Source organism: Hyperolius riggenbachi, chromosome 1 (assembly GCF_040937935.1).
Source record: "Hyperolius riggenbachi isolate aHypRig1 chromosome 1, aHypRig1.pri, whole genome shotgun sequence".
Taxonomy (NCBI): Eukaryota; Metazoa; Chordata; class Amphibia; order Anura; family Hyperoliidae; genus Hyperolius; species Hyperolius riggenbachi.
Window position 1 is genome coordinate 634,721,575 of NC_090646.1, and position 21,730 is coordinate 634,743,304.

Consider the following 21,730-nt stretch of genomic DNA (forward strand, 5'->3'; position numbering starts at 1 on the left):
GATGCTGCCTGGATACCGATAGCTTATCACAGTCTCTCTCTACCTAGCAGCTTTCCCAGCAGAGGTGACAGCGGCGGGACATGGGTGGGATTACAATAAAGGTTACCAGACAGACGCGGGCTATATTTAGCTCCGCCGATGTCTCGCTACTAATCACTGCGTCTTACCGGCCCAGATAAGGGTCGGCTTTACGAAAACAATGGTGACCTTTTCATCTTTACCCTTTTTTTTCCCGTGTATAGTGCGATTATGTTATATAAACCAGCTCGCTTTCTGTACACCCGGATGTAACGCACTCGCACATTTCTTGTAATTTTCAGAATTAGAAGAGTCGTTTTTCAAAAGATGCTTAAAAGAATAATTAAGGGGAAAAAAATGATTTTAACTTACCTGGGGCATCTTGCAGCCCCCTAGAGTGGCCCTGTGCCCACAACGTCCTCCTGATTCCCTCTGGCCAGCAGCGACTCCCGCAAAGCTGACCCGTCACCGTCATTCGCCATCTACTGTACATGCGTGGCCCCGAGCTGCGCACACCCTGATAGCGCTCCCACTGCATGCGCAGTAGCAATTTTTGTGTACGGCGCATGCACAGAACACTCCCAGCCGCAGGAGCACGATCAGGGTGTGCAAGGCCCAGGGCAGCACATGTGCAGTAGCCAACAACAGGCCAGCTTTGCGGGGGTCGCTGCTGCTGGCCAGAGGGTCTTCGAACAACAGTTCGGGCACAGGGGACCACGGGGCTGCAAGAAGTCCCAGGTAAGCTAAAATCTTTATTTTTATTTCATTTTATTGAGGAGAATTATTGTGAAACATATTAAAATTGTAAAATACAGATAAAATGTAGATTTCTCCAAGAGTAAAATACATGAAAAAAAACTTTTTTCCTATGTTGCTGTCACTTACAGTAGGTACCGTAGTAAGAATCTGACAGATCTGGTTTTGAACTAATCCATCTCCTTAGGGCCCGTTCTCACCTGAGCGGGAATCGCACGATTCCCGCTCATGGCAAACCGCTAGCGGTTCTGCAAGAACCGCTACACATTGTAGCGAGTGGCAGTGTTCTCACTGCCGTGGTTGCGGTTAGCGATAGCGGCAACCGCGCTGCATGCAGCGGTTTGCCGGCGACGAGCGTTACGCGGTTAGCGATCGTGATTAGCGTGCACAGCACGCTAATCGCGATCGCTCCAAAACCGCTGCAGTGTCCAGTGATTTTTTCCGCGCTAATCGCGGGAAAATCACTACCGCAAAACGCCGGCGGTAATCGCCGGCGTTCTGCGGTTCTAAGTGTGAACGCTCCCTTAAGGGGGATTTGTCAGGTAAAAGTGCTTATGGAGTGACAGATGCTCAGTCCAACTGCCAGAATAGCATTCTGGCAAGTAGGGAGGTCAGCCAAAATCTTTATAAAGATCTTTTCCAGTGAGCAATTTTGTAAAGAATATAGAAAATACTGAGACTCCCCCATAAGGAGGTGGACTAGTCTAAAACCTTTCAGATCTGTCAGTGTTTTCCTGCCTACTGTGAGTGACAGCCACATAGGAGAAAAGTCATGTATAGTACATTTTACTCTAAGGGAAATGAACATTTTAAGGACTCGTTCACACTAGGGACATTTTCGGCCTTTTTTCAAGCGCAGGCGATTTTAGAAATCGCCCACCAAACGCTTGTTCAATGAATCTGTGTGAGAAGGTTCATATCAGCGCGGTTTGTGAGCCGTGCATTGAGCAAAGCGGTGCCTCTACCATTTTTGGGGCGTATTTGCTATAATGGAAGGTATAGGAAGAGCGTTAAACACTCACAAAACCGCTTTATGCTGTGTTTGCGTTTTTTAGAATAAATACATTGTATTTATTCTTTTCCGGGTCAAAGAGTTCACTTCCTGACTTGTGTCAGAGAGTGAGTCTCAAAACCGCTCTGGAAAAGCGCTGTTACCATAAATGCAGCACGCAGTGGTGCACCGGGAGGGGGGAAAAAACGCACAAAAACGCAAAATGTTTGTGTTTTTGATTTCAGGTGTGAATGAGGCCTAAATGTATATAGTTGGTGCAAGTAGGGGACTGTCTGTATTTAGTAACAATAGTCCCTATATATATATATATATATATTGCTGGCCACATGCGTTGCCTGCAGCATTTTTGGAGCGTTTTTCCTTCAATACAGAGTGTAGGATCACTGCAAAACCGCTTTCCAAATGCTGCACCAATTGAGTTTGTAGAACTTTTAATAGCAAAAAAATCCCACTCATTTATACCCATAAAGCCTTGCGCTAATGGTAACTGTAATCGCTATGCAAAAAAACCTAGCACTGAATTAAAAAGTGCTTCAAAATCGTCAGAAATCGCTCTGGAAAACGCTGCAAAAATTGTTACAAAAGTGCTAAAATGATTACAATTGTGATTTGCAGTTTCTAATAGGCCCCAGCCCTTAAAGAGAGTCTGAAGCGAGAATAAATCTCGCTTCAGACCTCAGTTAGCAGGGGCATGTGTGTCCCTGCTAAACCGCCGCTATCCCGCGGCTTACCGGGGGTCCCTTCACCCCCAAATCCCCTCCGTACATCGCGGAATCTCTTCCGCATTGGGGCAGGGCTAACCGCCGCAGCCCTGCCTCCCGCGTGTCTGTCAGACGCGTACATCCGCCTCTCCCCCGCCCCTCTCAGTCTTCCTTCACTGAGAGGGGCGGGGGAGAGGTGGCGATGCGCGTCTGATAGACGCGCTGAGAGGCAGGGCTGCAGCCGTTAGCCCTGCCTCCAGGAAGAGCAAATTTTACGACCAATTTGGTCGTTGATTTTGCAGGGGGGGGTTTGGGGGTGAAGGGACCCCCGTTTAACCGCGGGATAGCGGCGTTTTAGCAGGGGCACACGTGCCCCTGCTAACTGAGCTCTGAAGCGAGAATTATTCTCGCTTCAGTGTCTCTTTAACTTATTAGCAGCTTCAAAGGAATTATCTTGTTTGAGCGCACTGCTTCTGACCTCAGCCGCAGAACTGGTTGTGCTAGAAATTCTTGCAATACTTTGTTGTCTCTCTGCTAGCAGAGGCTGTAGAAACTGAAAGCAGAAGTATTCTGTTATCTCACACTGCCCCCTAGTGACAAGTGGCCATAAATACACATTACAGCAGTACTAGTTAGTAGCAAGGAAGTGTAACAAATAAGACAAAAGCAATGCACTAAAATAAATTGGCATGGAGCACTTGCCTCTAAATAAATTGGCTGCTTAACCCTCCTAGCGGTATGGACAGAAATGTCCGTTCAAAAAAACATGCTGTGAACAGTATAAACATGCATACACATCAATACTCTCCTGCACTGTATACTAGACCCTTGCTTGACACATTTTGGCAAGTTACAGGAAAAAAAAAGTTTTAAAAATAAATTTTATCACTGTTTGCACAGAAATCCTGGAGAAATTGAACGCTGGGAAGGTTAAAGAGGAATTCCAGTGAAAATAATGTAATAAAAAAGTGCTTCATTTTTACAATAATTATGTATAAATGATTTAGTCAGTGTTTGCCCATTGTAAAATCTTTCCTCCCCTGATTTACATTCTAACATTTATCACATGGTGACATTTTTACTGTTGGCAGGGATATATAGTTGCTGCTTGCTTTTTTGACAGTTGGAAACAGCTGTAAACAGCTATTTCCCACAATGCAACAAGGTTCACAGACAGGAAACTGCCAGGAATACCACGGTCCTCAGAGTTTCTTGTGGGAGGGGTTTCACCACAATATCAGCCATACAGCGCCCCCTGATGGTCTGTTTGTGAAAAGGAATAGATTTGTCATGGGAAAGGGGGTATCAGCTACTGATTGGGATAAAGTTCAATTCTTGGTCGGAGTTTCTCTTTAAGGGTTAAGTTGTTTCAGATCTCTTTCCCACATTGTGATGTCTTTGTTCTTCTAGGCCTGGTTCACACATAAATCTATACATTTCTCGTCCGGTCCAGTACTGGCCTTTCCTGTCAGTTATGTATCAGTTTTGTATCAATTTGTATCAGTTTTACCAGAAATGTACACCTCTTATGTGTGAACACAGCCATAATCCCCTTCCTGTGAATGTCTCCTATACCTCACGTTTTTATGAATTGAGTACAAGTGCAGCAGTCGGCCTGCTCTGAATGATCTTATCCATCACTTGTCCTTGACAGCAACTCAGGAAAGGAGTGGTAACGCTGACCGTGCGGACCCGCCTACGCAGCCCCAGCCTCACGCCTTGCCCCACCCCAACCTTACTGAGCCGCTCCAGTTCCCCCAACTCCAGCATCAGCTTCGGGCCTTCGCTCCAGGGGTCGCTGGATGGTGATTCCTCCCCGGCGAGTCGTAAGGGACCCGGCCCCAAGGACAGGATCGTCATGGAGGTGACTCTTAACAAAGGTATGATCATCAATTGCCATTCCTGAATGTTCCACTTTTCTAGGAGCATCAGTATCTGTCTTTCTTTACTATCGTTATTATTTACTAGCTGATGACCCGGCGTTGCCCGGGTATGTATTTGGCTGGTGTTGGCTCCGCGCCCAATTTTTTCTAACCTATTACTCAATTACCTAGTTTGTGAGCTTTGCGGTCTTTGGCATCAATAAGTTACATTGAAATAAAAGCAAATCTGATTGGCTGTGGCTCCACCCCCCTTTTCTGATTTAGAACCCCAGTCACCCAATGACCAACTGTACCAGGTTTGGGGCTTGTGCCATTAACAGAGCAAGACTGGCAGCAATTAAATATTCCCCTTCAAAATCAATAGGTGCATTTTGATTGGCATTTGTAGGCTCCACCCACTTTTCTGAATATTAATCCCAGCCACCCAGTGACCAACTCTGCAAAGTTTGAGAACCCTGCCATTAACAGTGTAAGAATGGCTGCAGTTTACATTTTCCCAGTGAAATTTGTATTTGTCTCCGCCCACTTTTTGGTTATGGGGATAAAAAGTATCCTATATGTTATTCCAAGTAATGTACTGTGTGTGTGCCAAATTTCATTCAAATCTGTTCAGCCGTTGTTGCGTGATCGAGTAACAAACATCCAAACTTTCCCATTTATAATATTCGTGAGATTGAGTGGAGATGACCCGGCATGCTGTATCTCTGAACAACGTTTATAGCGGGCCCGATAGTATCGGGCCCGCTATAAATGCTAGATTCTGGCCTGAGGTGTTCTTTAGCTGCCGCACCGGCTGAGTTTAATGTGACATGGATATAAATGCAATCATGTGACAAGAGCATAAATGCAACCATGTGACAAGAGCATAAATGCAACCATGTGACAAGAGCATAAATGCAATCATGTGACAAGAGCATAAATGCAATCATGTGACAAGAGCGTAAATGCAATCATGTGACAAGAGCATAAAAGCAATCATGTGACAACAAGCATGAATGTAAGCAGTTCCAATCATTTTGGAAATTACACCTGTGTATGCTTGACTATTCAGACTAAAATACAAATTGTATGTATCCCCTTCTCATAAAAAATTGTGACTTGCAGGGTCTTTCCTCTCCAACTCACCCTCACCCTCAAGTCCCTTGTGAGCAAAGCCCCGCCCCCCTTGCAGAGAAGTGCTGTGTGCCACAGCAGGTCTCTGCAACGGGGCTCTGTCCATCTCGGCTACAGAGCGCCATGGCACTGGTCTGCAAGGGGGCGGAGCTACATTCCGGACACCGGCGCACACTGGACTTGGGGATGAGGTGAAGAGGGAAGGCCCAGCAAGTCATAACTTTTTATGAGAAGGGGATACATACAATCAGGCCCGGATTTATCTCACGGGAGCCTATAGGCACTGATGTCTTGGCACCCTAGATTTCACTCTCTGTGAACCTACAAACACCGAATCGCACCGCAAGTGTGCTGGCTAGCCAAGCTGTCACTTCTCCCTTACTTCTCCTGCCCGTCATAGGTAGCTACAGGTGCCCCTTAGCATAAGTTAGCCAGAGGTACCCTCACTAATAAATAGCTAAAGGTACCCCCAAGTATTAGGTAGCTAGAGATGCCCCCGACTGAAGAGAGATCTGGTCAGTGGAATGCCGAGACTCTGGTGAAAAACCTCTCATTTACACTCTGCTCAGGACTCTGCATAGATAAGTCAGGAGGGAGGCACTTGGGGAGGGGGTGAGCTGCCTTTCCATCATCAGGCGCCTGTAGGCATGTGCCTATAGTGCCTTATGGTAAATCCAGCCCTGCATGCAATGTCTGATCTGATTTCTGATCGATTTCCAAGCATTTTTCCGATGTTATTGAAGTGAACGGAAAATGGTCGGAAATCGAACAGAAAATGGTCGGAACTTAGATTGGGCATGTTGGAAATAATCGATCTGACAGTAAATCTGCCAGAAAATCTCAGTGTGTATCCATCATAAAGGTAGCCATACAATTATAGATTTCCAGCATATTTGACCATCAGATGGATTCTGGTCAGATGCCAGTCAGGTCGAATCTGACAGGAATCTACAGTATCTGATGTGTGCCACACACTAGGAACAGATTTCCAATAGATTTCAGAAATCTATTGAAAATCCATTGCAATGCAGCATTGCTCTATTCGATCCAATGCAATGCTGTGGGCCATCGATCTGCCACCAGCCACCAATCGACCTAGCTATTCCTTCTGAACTGATCCGAGTAAGTCTATCAAATTTGTCTGGAAATCAATTGATCAGTCAATCGATTATGCTACCTGCTGCATCAATTTTTAGCTAATTCAATCAAAGCAATCAAATCGGCCGTATATCAATGGCAGAAATCGATAAGTATATGGCTAGCTTTAGTCACGGGTCAAATGGTCTCATTAAGTGGCATAACTATACGGTCTGAAAAACAGTCTCAAATTAAGTGCTATAACTATAGCAACCGTGGGGGCTTGCCCCTCCCCCTTCTGCAGAGTAGCTCAGTGGAGCAGATTAATAGTTTAAAGTTTACTGTCTCCAGCACTGCTTCCGGTCTCCTCTGGTCTTCCTGACAGCCACACCCTCTATGCTGCATACCTCTGGCTCCTGAGGTATGTCACGTGATCGGAAAACAGAAGTGTGCAGCTTAGAGCGTAAGACTTCCAGGAAGAACAGAAGAGACACAACGCGTCGCTGGAGCAGGTAACTATTGTACTGCTCTGCTGTGCTACTCTGCTATGTGAGGAAATGGTGTTGGGGGGGGGGGGGGTCCTTATAGCTCATGGACATAACATTGTACAATCAAGGTTGTACGGTTAGTGGCAATGCTATTTGAGCCATCAGATTATTACTACCTACTGCAAATGACACCTACATATGAAATAAGTAATTTGCAGTGCATCTTACTCTGGGACAAATGCAATATATATAGTGCTGGCCAAAATTATTCATACCCCTGGCAAATTTTTACTTAAAGTGAACCAGAGACGAAGCACCCTCATGTATTTTACCATATATATAAGTGGGAACATTAGAAAAAACATCTACCCTGCTCTCTGTTTCATTCTTCACTTGTTCAGCTTGCTTCTTATCAGCCCTGATAAAATCCCTGACTGAGCATTCAGTCTGGCTTTGCTAAAGAATCATTATAGCTGAGACTGTCTTTTCTGATGTCTTTTCAAGCCCAAGCCTGTCCCCTTGTGGCTCTGCTATAATGATTCAGCTATAAAGATTCCTGAGCAAAGCCAGACTGAATGCTCAGTCAGGGATTTTATCAGGGCTGATAAGAAGCAGGCTGAGCAGTGAAGGATGAAACAGAGAGCAGGGTAGGTGTTTTCTCTAATGTTCCCACTGATATATATGGTAAAATACATGAGGGTGCTTCATCTCTGGTACACTGCGGGCCACATAAAATGCCAAGGAGGTCCACATTCAGCCCACGGGCCTTGTGTTTGACACCTGTGCTTTAAAGGACAACTGAAGTGAGAAGGATATGGAGGCTGCCATATTTATTTCCTTTTAAGCAATACCAGTTGCCTGGCTGTCCTGCTGATCCTCTGTCTCTAATGCTGGGGATACACGGTACGTTTCTGTACCGTGTATCAACCAGCTGATCCGGCCAGCTGATAATATTCAGCTGGCCCGATCAAGCTGCTCGACCCGCACCCCGCTCGATTTCCCCGGCGGACAATGGCAGGGAATCGAGCGGCTGATAAGGACCGCCGGCGGGGACGAGCGGGAATCGATCCGCGGGGACACGGCGGGGGTCGATCCGGCGGATAATCGGCCGCCGGATCGACCCATGTATGCCCAGCATAATACTTTGAACAATAGACCCTGAACAAGCATATGCAGATCAGGTTCTTCTGACATTGTCAGGTCTGACCAGATTAGCTGCATGCTTGTTCCTGGTGTAATCCAGACACTACTGCAACCAAATAGATCAATAGGGCTGCCAGGCAGCCGGTATTGTTTAAAAGGAAATAAATATGGCAGCTCTCATATACCTCTCACTTCAGTTGCCCTTTAAGTTGTACTGAAAAATGCCATCGCTGATCAATATGAAATGTAGTAGGACGCAGTGTGTTCAGTTATAAATGTATCCTCTGTGTTTTGTGTTGTTGCAGAACCCGGTGTCGGCTTAGGAATCGGCGTCTGCTGCTTGACTTTAGAAAACAGTCCTCCCGGGATTTATATCCACAGCTTAGCACCGGGATCTGTGGCCAAAATGGACGGAAGGCTCAGGTATAGAAGATGAAATGATAATAAGCTTGTGCTGCAACTGGTATTGTTTAAAAGGACCCCAAGGTAAACGTAATATGGAGGCTGCCCTATTTATTTCTTTTTAAACAATACCAGTGGCCTGGCTGTCCTGTTGAACTTCTGGCGTTAGTAGTGTCTGAATCACACACCGGAAGCAACCATGTTGCTAATCCTGTCAGACTTCAGTCAGAACTCCTGATCTGCATGCTTGTTCAGGGGCTATGGCTATACATATTAGAGGCAGAGGATCATGGTGACAGCTAGGTAATTTGCATTGTTTAAAAGCAAATATGGCAGCCTTCATATTCTTCTCAGTTCAGTGGTCCTTTAAAGGGAACCAGAAACGAAGCACCCTTGTGTATTTTACCATATATATCAGTAAGAACATTAGAGAAAACACTTACCCTGCTCTCTGTTTCATCCTCACTGCTAAAAGTGTCTTATCAGCTGTGATAAGAATCCCGGACTGAGCATTCAGTCTGGCTTTGCAGGGAATAATTATAGCTGAGTCATTATAGCAGAGCCACAAGGGGGCAGGCTTAGGCTTGAAAAGACACCAGAGAAGACAGACTCAGCTATAATCTTTCCATAGCAAAGCTAGACTGAGTGCTCAGTCGGGGATTCTTATCAGAGGTGATAACAGTCAGATTAAACAGAGAACAATGAAACAAAGAGCAGATTAGGTGTTTACTGTCATGTTCCCACTGATTTATAAGGTAAAATACAATAGGGTGCTTCATCTCTGGTTATCTTTAAGAAAATTAGGTTTATTAGACACCAATTACAGATGAAGCATTGTGCTGGGCTTGCCCGCTTCCACAGGTCAATAATTGTCTTTGCAAGTTGCACACATGGACTCCTAGCAAGTGCATAGTAAAGAGAGTTCCTGGGCACCCTGCATTTTGTACCGGTGAAAGGCCTGAAGGCGCTCCAGTTCACAACGCTTCTGAGAAGCGATATTTTCACACGTCTGCCCCTTTACTTACATACTTCATACACTGACTGCTGGCCTCCTATGTCCAATGCTCTATTTATTTCTCTATTCCAGGGCAAAGGGAACTAAGCACCCTTTTTACCTGGTATTTCTCCTGGTTTCTAATAGCTATAGGAGCTGCCATGTTCCCCCCTCCCCTTCTAACCATCCTTCTATACAGAAGTCACAGATGTTCTCTTCACACCTGCCCCCTGGATAAACTCTTTTAAACCCCCTCTGTTGATGAGAGGCATTATTTACTTCAATGTTTGCAATAGAACAATTACATTACTCCTTAACTGCCTGACACCTCTGTGATCGGGCAGGCCTGCTGAAGTAGGCTAATAAAACCTCTGATAAACTTTAAATGTAAAATTGAAGTTTTTTTTTTATAATGAGACTTGGTGTTGCCATGCATTTTTAACCACTTGATGACCCACCCTTTACCCCCCCCTTAAGGACCAGCGCTGTTTGAAGGGATCTGTGCTGGGTGGGCTCTGCAGCCCCCAGCACAGATCAGAGGGCACGCAGAGCGATCAGATCGCCCCCCTTTTTTCCCCCCTATGGGGATGATGTGCAGGGGGGGTCTGATCGCTCCTGCCTGCAGCCATTTAGCGGGGGGGCACCTCAAAGCCCCCCTCCGCGGCGAAATTCCCCCCTCCCTCTCCTACCTGCTCATCCCCGGTGATCGGGGCTGCACAGGACGCTATCCGTCCTGTGCAGCCAGTGACAGGACGTCCCCTGTCACATGGCGGCGATCCCCGGCCGCTGATTGGCCGGGGATCGCCGATCTGCCTTACGGCGCTGCTGCGCAGCAGCGCCGTACAATGTAAACAAAGCGGATTATTTCCGCTTGTGTTTACATTTAGCCTGCGAGCCGCCATCGGCGGCCCGCAGGCTATTCACGGAGCCCCCCGCCGTGATTTGACAGGAAGCAGCCGCTCGCGCGAGCGGCTGCTTCCTGATTAATCAGCCTGCAGCTGGCGACGCAGTACTGCGTCGCTGGTCCTGCAGCTGCCACTTTGCCGACGCACGGTATAAGCGTGCGGTCGACAAGTGGTTAATGTGCTATTGAGATGCCCTGGGTGCTAAAAATGGTGTTTGGTTCACTTTAAAGCGGAATATAACCCAGCATTTCAACTTTGCTCTAAAACATTATTTACAGCATATAATATGCGACTAGCATTTTTTTTTTTTACTAGACCAGCATTGGAAGGGTTACACACAGAGCTTTAAAGTTCCGTGGAGAGAAATGCAGATGCATCCGAAGTTTAGATAGATACATTTAAGTAAACACAACGTAACAAGTGTGGAATGTGACACACACTTGTGAGACACGCTCTCTGACTGTGCAGGAGCTGGAGGACAGTCAAGATTATTATTATTATTATTATTATTAAAGGGACTCCGAGCAGTGCAAAAACTATGGAAAGATGCACATCATTTTAAAGCTCTCTTTCTCCTCTTTCCAATGATATATAAACCGCCACCCTACGCCTTTTAGTTTTCGCTATTTTCGCGATTGAAATTGCCGCGGCCGCGATTTCGATCGCGAAAATAGAAAAAACTAAAAGGCGTAGGGCAACGATTTAGGTGTCGTCAGAAAGAGGAGAAAGAGAGCTTTAAAATGATATCCATCAAGCCATAGTTATGTTGTATTACACAGGGCGACTTTTTGTCAAAGTCAGCAGCTGCATTCAGCAGAATGGAGCTGCTGACACTGGGGAAAGTGTCGTCCTGTGTAATACAATATAACTATGGCTTGATGGATATCATTTTAAAGCTCTCTTTCTCCTCTTTCTGACGACACCTAAATCGTTGCCCTACACCTTTTAGTTTTCTCTATTTTCGCGATCGAAATCGCAGCCGCGGCAATTTCAATCGCGAAAATAGCAAAAACTAAAAGACGTAGGGTGGTGGTTTATATATCATTGGAAAGAGGAGAAAGAGAGCTTTAAAATGATATGCATCTTTCCATAGTTTCTGCACTGCTCGGAGTCCCTTTAAGAGAGTGTGTGTCGCATTCCACACTTGTTACGTTGTGTTTACTTAAATGTATCTATCTAAACTTCGGATGCGTCTGCATTTCTCTCCACGGTACTTTAAAGCTCTGTGTGTAACCCTTCCAATGCTGGTCTAATAAAAAAAAAATTCTGGTTGCATATAATATGCTGTAAATAATGTTTTAGAGCAAAGTTGAAATGCTGGGTTATATTCCGCTTTAAGGCCCATTTGATGTACTTCTCCCTGGTGAAGCCAGGCTGCTTCTCTCCACTCGGGTTGATAATTGTAGCGAAGTCACTCAAAATTAAAACGGCTCTTGTGAAAGGGGTGCTGTACAGAAAATCTGCTTCTCATAAGCGGCTGGAAATCCCTTTAATGCTGGTTAGATGGCCTATCTCCCTGACTGCTTCCAGATGTGGGGGGATAATGACACTGTTCAGTGTGAAGTGTGGCAGACGTTCTGGCCTGTTTGTTATTCTGTATTGAGAAGCAGAAGGTTATTCGCTGTACACTTTAATTCTTTGTTTCGCTTGCAATCCAGGCTGCGTTTTAATCTTGATTTATTTACACTGATGTGTGATGATGTCATGAAAGACATTGTTTCTAGCGCAGCGCGCTCTGATATGCCTCGCTGGCAGCGATACGGTATTCATAGGCGTTTGATCCCAGCGGGGTGGAATGATTATGTCATAAAAGGATTTCATTATGAACTTTTAACAGCAAGTGAATGTGTTAAAGTCCTCGTTTGCAAAATATGTAGCAAAAGTTTGTGTTTAAAGTGGATCTGAGCTCAGAACTTTCTAGTCTAAAAGATTAGGCACAGTATGAAAACAATCAGGAAAAAAATGTCTTTGTTACAATGCACATAAATCGTAAAAAAACAAAAAAAAACCTGAAAATTGACTGATAAATTTTCAGGGAGCAATGGAAGGGTTAAACGGATACTAAAGCCTTGCATAAAAAAAATTAAATTAGTTTTACTCACCTGGGGCTTCTGCTAGCTTCCTGCAGCCAGCCCTTGCCCTCGCATTCACTCGCGGATCCTTCTGTCTCTCGCTGCCAGCTAGTTTCCTTGTCGGCCAACATGCTCACTGCGCCTGTGCAGGCCTGTCCACGCATCTCCTCCTTTTTCGCGTTCCGATCCGCAATAGTGTCCGGCACAGGACGGAAACGCAAAGAAGGCTGCATGTGGCCAGGCCTGTCAGAGAAACGAAACTAGCTGGTGGCGGGGGGCAGGAGCATCTGTGAGTGACTGCGAGGGCACCGGACAGCTGCAGGGGGCTGATAGAAGTCCCAGGTGAGTAAAACTGATTTTTTTTTTTTTTTTTTTTTTTTTTTATTCCAGGCTTATGCTGGGAATACACAATACATTTTTTTAATAATGTTATTTTTGATAGATCGTTCGATACATAATTTCCAACATGTTCGATCATAATTTCTCATAGAAGTGAATGGAAATTGATAAAAAAAATCGTGCGGAAAAACGAATCGAAAATCAATCAAACGTAAAATCGACTGATAAAACACATTGTGTATTGCCAGCATTAAAGAGACTGAAGTCTCATAAAATTCACGTTTTTATAATAAAAATCTCTTTTTACATCATTGCCCTAACTAAAATGCTGCATCCCCGCGGCTGAACACTAACTAAATCCCCCCAAACTCCCCAGCAAAAATCCACAACTTTCTTGGTCGTCGATTTTGCTGTCCCGGGAGGCAGAGCTTTCAGCTGCAGCTCTGCCTCCATGGGAATCAATCAGCGCATATCTCCGCCTCTCCCCCGCCCCTCTCTGTGAAGGAAGACTGAGAGGGGCGGGCAGAGGCGGTGATCCGCGCTGATGGACACGTGTTGAGGCAGAGCTGCAGCCAAAAGCTCTGCCTCTTCACGGGAGTGCTCCCCGCAGTGTGCCCCGGGGTGTTTGAGGGATCTAGTTAGTGTGCAGTCGTGGGGATGGATTTTAGGGCATGGATTTTAAAGAGATTTTTAATATAAAAATGTGAATTTTATGAGTCCTCAGAGTCTCTTTAAGTATCCCTTTAAAGCATCTGTGTTTTCCTTTACAGCCAGCACTGACGCTCTGTGAGTCATGCCTACTGATTACACACTTTTACAGATAATTGCACTCAACTGTAGCTAAATAAACAAACACAGCTCAGTGCAGCTGATTTCTACAGCATTTCTATGTGGAATGAACACATATTGTTTTGGCTGTTTGATCTGATGATGTCATTGCTGTATGTAATTTTCCATGAAGGAATCGTCACATCTGTTTGTCTGAGCTTCTATTGTTCTCTCATTGTAGCCGTGGCGATCAGATCCTGGAAGCGGACTCCGTCAGTCTCCGGCACGCGGCATTGAGCGAGGCGTACGCCATCCTGAGCGAGTGCGGGCCGGGACCCGTGAGCTTAATAATCAGCCGACATCCCAACCCAAAGGTGAGAAGCCAGTCACTCTGTGTAGCAGGCCTTGTCCAGAGACAGCGACTTGTACGAAAGAGACAAAGAGGAAACCAAGAACCCACAACAGTGCAGTGAGTGTAGGAAGTAAATATTTTCAGTGAATAGAATACATACTCACAAACAAAGGTCACTACTCAGGCAACCACTATATAAGCAGGTGGGGAGACCAGACCCGACCCCACCCAAGTCAAGAAGTCGCTCTCTGCAGACAGGAAGGAAGTAGGGGTAATATCCCTCCACCAGGGGTAGACTAGACAGACTATAAACTTATTGTTAGAGCAGAGGTTCCAACACAAGAATAAAGTTATGCTAAAAACATAACAAGGGAGGTAGTGGTGGACTTCCCTTTCCAATCACTAGACACAATTCTACTTATTTGTATACTCCACAATGCAACACGTTTCACAGGTGTAGTCCTGCTTCATCAGGCAAATATCACAGTAACTATAGTATGTCTAAATAAAGCCGATGTAGTCTTTGATTCATAGGGGGCTGCCATCATGCTTTCAGTACATTATTTTAAATTACCTCCCCTGCTGGGTTCATGTTCTTGAGTGGCATCTGACACTAGCTTCAGACACTGAACAATTGCCCCAGCTTCCTGGATTAGCTTAGGCTTCTGGGGAACAGCAAGGTTATCATACATGTATTCCACTATTGGAATGGTATATGTACCGTGTATTATTACTGATCTGATTTTAAATGTGTGTGCATGTTTATAACAGTAAATAAAATTGGAACATATACCCACTTGAGGACCGCAGTGTTAAACCCCCCTAATGACCAGGGCATTTTTTTCTTCATTGGGCCACTGCTGCTTTAAGGGCTTGCTGCAGGGCCGCACAACTCAGCACACAAGTGATTCCCCTCCCTTTTCTACCCACCAACAGAGATTTCTGTTGGTGGGGTCTGATCCGCTACCCCAGTTATTTATTTATTTATTTATTTACAAATATTGTATTTATTTTTAAATAAATATTACCCTTTTTTTGTATTTATTTATAACTCCCTCCCTCCCCCCCGCCAGCCAGTCAGCGGATCACTTTTCCGCCTGCCAGGGGGACAGCCGTGTCACACCGTTGTCCCCACTACAGTGCTGCTGTAGATCGCAGTGGTAATAGACGTCGGTTTCGTCGCTGGGAGACTGATGGTGTAGAGGAGCTCTGTCATTCATGTGGTTATGCGCGCGCATTACGACAACCAACACCCCCCCCCCCCCCCCCCCGCATCCATTCACGCCAATCGGTGTGGAGTGGTCCTGGGGCTACCGCCGCGTTCATGCCAAACGGCTAGGGGTTAAAGCGGACTTGAACTCTTGCACAGGAGAGAAGGAGAACACAGAGAAATCCACCCTGTGTCTACCTTGTGTGTGTTTGTAGAGAACAGCCTAATTCTCCCTTCTCCGCAAGTAATAAGCTAGTGTAATTTGAGCTGTCAGCTGTCTGCCGAGTTGAGAGCTAATATGTAAACACAGGAAGTTTACCTTTTATGTGCTCGTAGCAAACCAGGAAGTAACTTCATTTCATCATCTCTGAAGGAACTCTATAAGCTGTAACAAGGAAATGTTTCTTTCTGTAAAGGTTATTATGCTGTTATTTATCGTTTTTAGAGCAGAGGAAGTTCTGAGTTCAGGTCCCTGAACTGAAAATAAAAAGTCAATATAACCATACAGAGGCCATACCTACCTTCTGTGTAGTCTACTCCTCAATCTCTTTCTCCTCTCCTGCATCCCATTTGTCCCCTGTGATCAATGGAATTCTCTGTCCTCCATTTTTAAAATGGCCATTACCCCATAACCGCTTTCTGGTCAGCACACTGTTAAACTGTAATATCACTCACTTGAACCATAGGGGAACATGGACATTACCTTGCACATTCAGTTGTAACTGACAGCTGCTGATATATAACTGTCAGCAACTGGTATATTTCAGTTCTGACAAAACATTGTCAGAACTGGAAGGGATCACTGTAAGAAGAAAATGGTGAGCTGCTGAAAGGAACCGATGGCCAGGTTATTATGTAATATTTATTTGCAACTACGTCAGGTTCCCTTTAAAGCAGGCCTAAACTCTTGCACAGAACACAATTAAAAGTCTATTCCACCTACAGTTGCTGAAGAAATTCATTTTTCTGTATTTGTTTAGCCAGATCATAGCGAGACAGGTAAAAAAAGGGTACTAGAGATGTGGGCGAAGCCTCTGCCGCCATAGGCCATAATGGGTATTGCACGGCTAAGTCAGTAATTTGGGCGCTGTCAAAACAGCGAGCCCAAATTACAATAAAACTGCCGTAATTCAGCCGCCAGCAATAGCTGGAAGCTCAATGGTGTCTAATCCCCGACTCCATGGCAACCAGGAGGAGGATCATGCTGTGCTTAATCTTTAGAGCAGATAGAAAGTTCTGAGTTTAGATCGACTTTAAAACCGAAACAGATGCCTGGCTATCCACAAAGAAAAATAAGTTCAACCGGACGCCCTGTTTTTGTTATACAAGATGTTTAATAACTATCACCTACTAAACTTCCTTAGCTGTTTTGGAATGCAGTGAGGAAATGACTCGCTACAAGAGGTGAAGCTTAAAAAAAAAAGGTGTCTAGTTGAGGCCACTTTCAGGACATTGATAAATGAGAGCCTTCAGTGAAAATTATGCCCGGAGACCTCTTTTAAGCCCAGCTGTAATGACTATAGCATGAATAGCCATACTGACGTTTTTTCCTTGCAGCCAAGGTTTATGTGATGAGCTGATGCTTTCTCGGGCCAGAGACAGCTGCAGATCATCATCTGTGCAATTTTCATCTATTTACGGATAACCGTGAATGGGCCGGGCGAGACGTGATTGTGTGTGAAAGAAGAAACGCTCTCATCAGTGATGATTGCATACATACATATATATAGTATATAAGGGGCAGAGTTATGCTGCATTCTTGATTACACATGAAGTCCCCAGAGACGTCTGGATAAGGTCACACAGCAGAGGTCATACTCTCGTTACCATAGCTCAGTATAGGTTACTCCTGTACTGCATCACGCTATTACAATCAAGCAATGCTTAGTTCATTCAAAAACAGTTAACAAAATGGGGTCAAGCATGCTGACATTCTTGTTCAGTGTCCTTTTGCACCCGCTTGCGTTACCTTTTTTTGTGTACAGTTTTAGTAAGTCCTTTGGCGGCTTTTAAGGGAGAACTACTGAATCGATATATGTGGTATAATCATACCCTCCTACTCATCTGTTAGGGCCGGTTCAGACAGACGGCTGCTGGAGATTTCCCCTGTCGTTTTGAGATTAATGGAAGTGGTCATGTCAATGCGTTTACTGTTGATTTCTGGCAATTGCGCTCGTGCTGTGATCGATCCAATTTTCCGAGGTGCTGTGTGTAGCTTCTAGTGTCATTTCTGTTTGTGGTTGCCCAAACCCCTATGGGCTCGAAAGGCAGCAAAACGTCGGAAACCGCCGCCATACACATTCCTGCTCGGTAGCTGAAAAGCATTTGAGCACGAAACGACCAACCGGTTGGCATTTTTTGAACCGGTCCTTGATTAACATTGTACAGTGTTGGTTGGACAGTCTCAAAGGCAGTAAGAAAGGGCGGTGCAGAGGAAAAGGACAGGATCATACATGATTTCCTATGTAGGGATGGTAATAATTGTGGGAGTTCCGAAATATACTTTTAAGTTTCTCATCGACCAAAGAAAGGTCCACCCTGGGCTTAACCTCAGCTATGATTACTGTGGGTTTCTGGGCCTACAAAAGTCTGTTACACAGTTTGATATTCGAAGTCAATTGATCAAACAGCTCCTACTGGAATTCAATTGGATAGTGATCGATTCCTACTCCACACGACGAAACAAACTTAACCGTGACTTCAGCAGAACTGGTCCCTCACCTCTCCTGCCACCTCTCCTCGTCTGGAGATTTTCCAACATGTCTAATCGCGCTTTTGATAGAAAAAACTGTCCAAAATTAATTAGAAGTGGATCAACTGGATATGTTGGGGCAATATATGAGTGGCAGATTTAATCAAACTGATGATCAGTACAAGCCAAAAGAAATAGATTTGATGCCTGATATGCTAACTTTACACACCATTGCGGTGCAACATCCGGATTAGAAACCACAGACCAATGATTGTGCTCAGAGTATCTTTTTTATCAGCACATGTAGCTTTAGAGCAGCAGGGACAACCATACTATCCCAGGAAAAAAAACACAAATAGAAGTACACAAGTAGATAACTACATGTGGGTTTGATATGGCTGTGTAAAACTTAAAGATATAGGCTTGCTATATACCAGCGGTTCTTGATGCTTGCTTGGCTGAACAAGGGCGAAAAGGGATAATTTGCATATTCAGTAGGGCATTGTGGGTAACCACAAATGTTCACTTATAACTGAATTATTGCAAATTTCCTTCTGTTTTAAGAAGGCAATTACACCAAGCTTCTTCTTACATAACATATGTATTGTACTGTCCTCATATGGATTTCAGTGAATGTTATGTAGTAAATAAAGCGAATTCTGTTTTGGGCATTTGCAATCTTAATTCCCTCTGACTGAAGTCAATACTGATGTCATTTCCTCCATTACTTTTTTTTCTCCTAGAAACTGCACTGTCATAGCTAGCTTGCTTTGTAAACACGTGAGCACAACGTAGATCCGATTTCAGCAGCTCACTGAACTGCCTCAGCCAATCAGTGAAGAACAGGAATGTGGGGGGGGGGGGAGACGACAAGCTTCCCTCTCCCCAGCAATGTACCAGAATAGAGCCAGGCTGAATGAGATAAGATTTATGCCAGCAGAAAGATTTCTGAATAGATTGGAGTGCTTGCAATGCAGGGTGAGGTTCCAGGCTGCACAGTGAACACAGAGCAGTGGGTAAATGGAACTTGATTTTGTGGCTGACAATCTTTGAGAGGTGTGAAGGCGGGTCGACAGTCGTTTTGCCTGCAATGAGAAAGCCCACATTGCAGGGCGAAATGACTGTCGACCCCCCTTTTATTTACTGCTTTGCCTTTATGAAGAAGAGATTAAAGTTTTGAGAAGTTAGCTATTTATATATATATATATATATATATACACACAGCTTGCTGCTCTTGGATGGTCTTTCTATTTGTGCAAAATTGATGATCAGGCCTGAAAAAAGTTGATTCCCATATATTGCCAGCTTTTCCCTGAATTAATTATTCTAAGCGCATTCTCTAACATCTACCCAAGCCTCGCTCAAATGTCCTATAAGGGTGAATTTTTGTTTTTGTCCTAAAACTGCGTTTAACGTTGTTATGGGTGCCAGGAACTAGTGGCGCCTCAGTAACTGCCGCCAGAATTAAGGCTTTAATATTCCGGGGATTCGCTGCTATGCTCAGTGTGTCCTTTCTGCCCCGTCAGCGTCACACGGAGACACAAGCTTCTTATTATCTGTGACTTTTCCTCAACGACCACAAGAAAAGCAGCAAACCACAGGAAAAGTACAGAGGAAGAGATGATTATGTCCCGCTAACACAGTTCATTTTACGGCTTCTTTTATTGATTCCGGCTTTTACTTCCAATGCTTTTTTTTTTTTTTTTCTTTTGAGGACTTAGAGACACTGAAGCTAAAAAAAAAAAATTATATAATGATTTGTATGTGTAGTACAGCTAAGAAATAAAACATTAGGAGCAGAGACATACCGTATATTCCGGCGTATAAGACGATCCCCCAACTTTTCCAGTTAAAATATAGAGTTTGGGATATACTCGCCGTATAAGACTACCCCTCTTCCAACGCACACCAAATTAAAAAAAATAAAATAAATCATGTACAGTTGCTGTGTATGAACAGATACTGGTGCTGTACTGTATGTGTTACCCAGTATATAACAGTATATAGTCAATTGACTTGTTGCATTGGTCAACTCTCCTGGTCAGCTCTCCTTGTTTACCTGTTTATCAGAGCGGTATGGAAGAATAGATTGCGATCCCTCAGCAGGGAGATCTGAGATGCGGTAACAGGATAGGGCGTATCACCCGGCATCAATGACACCCGGCGTATAAGACGACCCCCAACTTTTCAGAAGATTTTCAAGGGTTAAAAAGTAGTCTTATACGCAGGAATATACAGTAAGTCTAATATTGTTTCCAGCATAGGAAGAGTTAAGAAACTCCAGTTATCTATGCAAAAGAGCCATTGAGCTCCACAGCGTAAGTTGCAGAGAGCTCTGTGTTCTGAAGCTTATTTCAACTGTCAGTCACTGTATTTTTTTTTTTCCTGAAGAGGACAGTTCAAAAATTCACTGGCCTGCTCTGTAAAATCAATTAAACTGCTGAGTAGTGTGTAAACTGCAAATATTAGAGAATGATGCAATGTTGAAAAAAAAACACTATATAACTGAAAAGTATGAGAATATTTTCTTTGCTATTAATGTTCTAGTAAATATCCGTACTACACAACCAATATCATAATTTTTTTTTCTGCTTCAGTTCCTCTTTAAAGTGTAACAGTCTTGCCTTCTTAAAGAGGAAGGTATTCAGATTCTCACTTTTACCTGTCCAAAAGCAAGACATTGATGCAGATGTTTAGGGCAGGGCGCCAGTCTAGCCTACTTTAGGGGATCCAGCGGGAAACCTCATAGGGAAATTCAGGTAATGTGATTAGGTGTTCGGCACCCTCTCCAACGGATAAGGTTCCAATAGGTTGTAGTAAATTAGGCCCGGCCAGAGGATACTGTGATTGGTGAAATACTCCCTATGAAGTTTCCTGCAGCAGCTCCTAAAGTAGACTAGGGCAGACCGATATGGATTATTCCTTTACGTCCCTATAAGCCTGGCATGCATCCAGAATCACAGGCTTACCACACACCAAAGTGACCCTGACATTATGGATTGCATGCAAAAGCATTCTGTACTAACCTCTTTCACCAGCGTTGAGGTTTCCTTCGGTGGAAATGGTCCCTACTCTACCCACACCAGTCAGCAGGAAAATTCTTTATGCTCTTGAACATAAGATTCACGCTATACAGTACACAAGGGTGGACTACAGCTTTTGGGCGTAAACAAATCCGTTACTGATTTTTACATAATGGTGGAAGATTTGTATGCCCGTTACACAGCTTAAAGAAGACCTGTAAAAGAAAAAATGGCCCCGGGGGGTACTTACCTCAGGAGGGAGAAGCCTCTGGATCCTATCGAGGCTTCCCCCCTCCTCCTCCATCCCATGGTGGTCTCGCTGTGCCCCTCTGAACGGCGGGCATGTAAATATTTACCAACCCGGCTCCGGTGCAGGCACAGTTGCGGCTCTCGTCTCGGTATCAGGCGGAAATAGCCGATCTCAGTCGGGTACGGACCTGCTTGGGATCAACTATTTCCTCCTTAGCCCATCAGGGAGCTGCTACTACGCTTGCGCTGGAGCCGGGAAAAGTAAATATTGCAGCGCGACAATTGTCGGCTGTGCTTTCGGAGGGGTCCAGCGAAACCACCGTGGGACGGAGGAGGACAGCATGAATCCAGAGGCTTTCCCCTCCCCAAGGTAAGTACCCCCCAGGGGCACTTTTTTCTGTTGCATAGTCTCTTTGAGACAAAAGGGGAAGAGAGCCCTGGCCAGTCGGCCTTACAGACTTATGGGTTAAGGGATAAAAAGACAATAGGGGAAGGGAAGCTGTGTATGAGATGGTAAAATGGTGGTCATTTGC

General features: G+C 44.7%; 1 protein-coding gene across 4 annotated transcripts in view; it reads left to right on the forward strand.

Annotated features, from left to right (window-relative positions):
* PDZD2 (PDZ domain containing 2) overlaps positions 1–21,730 on the forward strand; it is a 467,120-nt gene that overhangs the window by 369,625 nt on the left and 75,765 nt on the right. For all 4 annotated transcript variants that reach the window (XM_068251259.1, XM_068251260.1, XM_068251261.1 and 1 more), the window contains 3 exons: positions 4,142–4,367; positions 8,497–8,614; positions 13,913–14,045. In XM_068251259.1, coding sequence (XP_068107360.1) covers positions 4,142–4,367; positions 8,497–8,614; positions 13,913–14,045 — 477 coding nt within the window. The remainder of the gene's footprint in view (positions 1–4,141; positions 4,368–8,496; positions 8,615–13,912; positions 14,046–21,730) is intronic.